General features: G+C 55.4%; 1 protein-coding gene across 2 annotated transcripts in view; it reads right to left on the bottom strand.

The window, feature by feature from the left end:
* The window catches only part of amigo3 (adhesion molecule with Ig-like domain 3), a 12,932-nt gene extending 8,943 nt beyond the window's left edge, over positions 1-3,989 (bottom strand). The window contains exon 1 of one of the 2 annotated variants that reach the window (XM_005740876.2): positions 1,743-3,989. In XM_005740876.2, the coding sequence (XP_005740933.1) occupies positions 1,743-3,149 (1,407 nt within the window). In that variant the 5' untranslated portion in view covers positions 3,150-3,989. Of the gene's footprint in view, positions 1-826 lie in introns of those variants that run through there. The other variant, XM_013912881.1, reaches the window with a different exon arrangement.
* Positions 3,990-4,439: the final 450 nt, after the last annotated feature.

The following is a 4,439-nucleotide window of genomic DNA, read 5'->3' on the forward strand; positions in this document are numbered from 1 at the left end:
CACACACACACACACACACACACACACACACACACTCTTTAATGACAGTAGGTGCTGCAGGTGTCCCTGTGGGGGCAGCGAGGCTCTGACCTCGTAGTGACATATTGACGGCTCATGATAAATATTGATCCACGGTCCTGCGGAGGTCTTACCCCACGCCGGCGGGCCGTCCTGCTGTCCCTCTGATCCAGCTTTCAGAGAGTGTTTCCGAGGAGGCGCCACGCTGGCTGGTGATTATGATGGCGGTGGAGACGCCGCTCCAAACTTGGTCAGAGATGTTGTTTAACAAGCAGCTGCAGTGAAGTGTGTCTGTGGCGTCTCTGATTTCACGTGTGAAACATGAGAGCGACTCTGACCACGCCCACACGCTCGCTCTGAAGCGTTTAGATGACTTTGCTGAATGAAATGCTCGCAGCGGCCCTCACACTCACACCTGTACGATCAGGGTTTGTTTTATCTGTAAAATGATCATTTCTGCACGCGATGAAGAGATTTTCAAGGTTTCTGACCAGAATTTTATAAACATTAAGAAAAAACTACTTGAGCAAAAACACCCAATAATAATACAAATAGCTGCTCATTTCTGTGTTTATTCAGACCTGTGTTTTCTGTCTGTGCAGTGGTAAAATAACAGGATGAAAATCGGATGTAAATTAGGGAATTATTAAAAAGAAAACGTGTGTGTATAGAAGTAAAGATGTCTGTATATAAATCTGAATGCGCACACACACACACACACACACACACACACACACACACACACACTCACACACACTCACACTGTGCAGAGGCTGAGTGCTGGTCAGAGACAATAACAGCAGTGAGCTGGGCGGTGCAGATACTCGGGTTTATTAACACAGATGCAGAGAGGACGACACACAGGAGGAGGAGGAGCAGTGAATACAGTGAGGACAATAACAGAAACACGTCTGTGCTGATTGGCCTGTCGGTAATCACATGACTGAGGCAAAACAAGTTTCACAAAGTTCCAACAATGGCCCCGCCCCCTGAATGAATCATTCCAGCTGATGTTTTTATTTATTCATCTCTATAATTCGTGATCTGACTGATGATGACAGTAACTGAACTCCAGAGTGGAGGGAGACGAGGAGGAGGGGCAGTTTCTATTTTTACTGGCTAAAAGCTGCTCTTCTGTGGCGTCACGCGGTGACAGGGCTACAGTGCGACTGGCTCTACGAACAGAAAGAAGCTGAAAGGCTCTACAAAAGGTCTCTCACCTCTGAGCGAGACAACAAGGCATCGTAAACGTTTGTTAAAGGTACAAGCCGTGCTTAAAGGGACAGCCGTGCGCTCGGGTGCAGTCCGTCCTCGCCCCCCGTCATGCTATCTTTGGTTTGAACTCTGCGGCCCGTCACGGTGCGCTGGTTGGGTGCGGCGGGCTCGTCTGCTCTGGTTAACAGTATCAATCTGTGAAATTGCACTTGGATGTTTTGGATGAAAGCCTCGCCGTGGCCTGTGGGTCCATGCCGGAGTTGTGCTCAGGTGGAGGAGGAGGTGAGGGGGAGTGAGAGGGGAGTGGGGGTGGTGCGTTGCTATGGCATCATGATGGGCGTGTCTGAGAAGACAGACATAATGGAGTCTGTCTCCCCCGCCCTGTGCCGTGGCTGTTGCTCTGCCCCTAGCAGTAACCCTGGCCCCAGGTGTCCCGGCCCTGCCCTCAGCCTGCCATTTTGCTGCTCTCTGATTGGCTCCAGAAACACCACATGCTTGTTGGTACTGACCTTGCGGCCCGGGCCCTCCGTGCTGGCCGGCGGGGTGGGGGTGAGGATGGAGGACTGGGCGCTGCCCGCCCCAGCCTCGTTTCCCAGACTTGGGGTGGCCGTGGCCGGGGGCGGGGCTTTCAGACAGGGAGGGCAGCGGCAAGGCGTCAGGTAGAGGTACATGAGCACCAGCACCAGGCTCACCACGCAGCCCAGGAGGGTGGTGAAGCCCGTGTTGAACGGCTCCTGGGGGTCGTTGCTATCCGCCAACACCGTGACGTTGACCTCCCATGTGTCGTTGCGGTGATGCTGCCGGTCCTCCGCCAGACACCAGTAGATCCCGGTGTCCTTCTCGCGTGCCGCCATGATCTCCAGGCTGCCGTTGGAGAACATCTTTAAGGACCCATTATTCCCCGGGGGCAGCACCGACTCCAAGCTTGGCGACACCCAGAGGAAAGTGATGGCGTGGCCGGAGAGAGTGGTGGCACAGTGCAGCAGCAGCGCTTTCCCCGCCGTCACAGTAACACTCCTCTTCTGGGTCACGGCACTCAGGTTGCACTTCTCCAGGTAGCGTCCATGCTGGAGGAAGCGCACAGTGCCTCTCGGGTTCCCGTAAACCAGACAGACGTGCTCCTGCCTGAAGAAAAGCAGCGACTCAAACTCCTGCTGCTCCCAGGACCGGAACAGGCTGTACATGGGGCACTCGCACCACAGCGAGTTGTTGTGCAGGTAGAGCCCCTTCTGCAGCGAATGGGGCAGGGCCAAAATGTCCTCCAGGGGCAGTTTGGACAGGCGGTTTGAGGACAGGTCCAGCAATGACAGGTGGGGGTGGCTGTGCTTCTGAATGGAAAAGAAGGGGAAGTCTGTGAGGCGGTTGTGGCTCAGATAAGCCTTGCGCAAGTTTGTCAGTCCAGCCAGAGGTCTGCCCTCCACCCGCGAGATCCGGTTATTAAACAGCAGCAGCTCCTCCAACCCTGACAGCTCCTGGAAGTAATGCTCCTCCAGAACACAAAGATGATTGGATGACAGGTCCATGTTTCGGAGCTGAGCCCCGGACGAGTTTCTGAACGCTCCCGGCATGATCGCTGTCAGCTGGTTGTGGGCCAAACGTAACGTCTCCAGTTGAAGAAGTCCTTGGAAGGCGCCGTCCTCCAGCTGCGTGATGTGGTTGTGGCTGAGGTCCAGGGTGACGGTGGAAACCGGCATTTCTCCGGGAACGTGTCTCAGAGTCAGGGTGGTGCAGCTGAAGATGTCTGCGGCGCAAATGCAGCCGCCCGCCCGATAGGAGCCCCGAGACGAGGTGACGGCAGCGTGTACGGGGCTCGGCCGGTGCAGCTGCAGGCACACCAACAGCAGCACAGCAGCCCGCCACGCTGTCGGAGAGTCCACAGCCTGCAGGAATTCCGTGTGACCACCGACGTGCGACATGATGCCACCAGCGTGTGTCCCTTACTTTGAAAGAGCCTCAGTTTGCTGTTCACATCCTTCGTGCGCCGCGATTCATCTCATTTTGGCGTAACATGGTCGACACATAAACAGAGCAGGCGGAGGAAGCTCGCTGTTGCTCATAGTGTACGAGTCTGTGCGCGTCCTTCACTCTGAGCCTCTCATCGTCTCCTCTCAGAGCGTGGCTGTGGAGCGCGCTCAGTGTGCCTCCAGGCTGTTTGTTTGGTCTAACTCGGTTAATGTTGTCCACCTGCCAACCCGGCAGACGCCAGGAGAGGAGATGCCTAAATGGGTTATGTGAGGTGGAGGCGTCCCAGCACAGACTCCCTCTGTCAGTGATCCAGGTGTGCTGCGATGTCAGAACACCTGTCCCTGTCGTCCCATTTATCACACAGAAAAGTCAGAAATCACTTCCTGTCTCCTCCTTTCATCCCATATCTGCTCCGTGGGCGTCCTTCTTCAGCTCTGCTCGCTCCGGGAGTTTCCTTTCCGCACTCAGTCTCTGCTGCTGTGACGATGGCGAGCTCAGAGCGCCTCAGTTTGATCCTGGGATCAGACTCTCAGTGAGGTCGGCATCCCGTCTGCTCCACACTCGTCCACCACGCCGCTCTGCTGCTGCCCTGCGCTGTCTCTGGCCGCACTGAGCGCGCTCCTCGCTGCTCCCTCACAGATGTTGCTGTGTGTGTGCAGGTGTGTGTGTCAGTCGCTGCTGCCTCCGTCTCTTGACTGCGCTCGGCTCAGATGTGAGCTTCGTCTGTCGCTTCTGGTGCTTTCCCAGCTCCACCTCTCCTCCTCCTCCACTCTGGATTAACCCTCTCTCTCTCTCTCTCTCCCCCTGCTCCTCCCCCTGCTCCTCCTCCTGCTCCTCCTCCTCTCTGTTTTTGCTGCTCTGCTGCTTTCAGTCTCTTTTTGTTTCAGGCTCACACTTTGTTTCCGTCTCCTCCCTCCTCCTTGCTCCTCTCTCGGAGGCGCCGTGTGTTTCCTCGGAGGAGCGTGAGGAGCAGTGAGATGAACGCTCCTGTGATTTTACTCACAGAGTCAACAAAAATGATACTATGATCATGGTTTGTGTGACGATCAGGAGGAGGCGGGGCTCCAGCATTTCAATCTATGACACCATGAATACTTTGTGGCTCCTCCCTCCATGAACGCCATCTCCTCCGGGTTGTTCTCAGCCGTGTGTGTGTGTGTGTGTGTCTGTCCCTGTCTTTTGGTTTTCAGTCACAGTGTGTTTTATGCTGATTTGCTGTCACAGGATTAACATTGCGCGCA

This window comes from Pundamilia nyererei, unplaced genomic scaffold (genome assembly GCF_000239375.1).
Source record: "Pundamilia nyererei isolate P.nyererei 1_Seehausen unplaced genomic scaffold, PunNye1.0 scaffold00105, whole genome shotgun sequence".
NCBI classification, from domain to species: Eukaryota; Metazoa; Chordata; class Actinopteri; order Cichliformes; family Cichlidae; genus Pundamilia; species Pundamilia nyererei.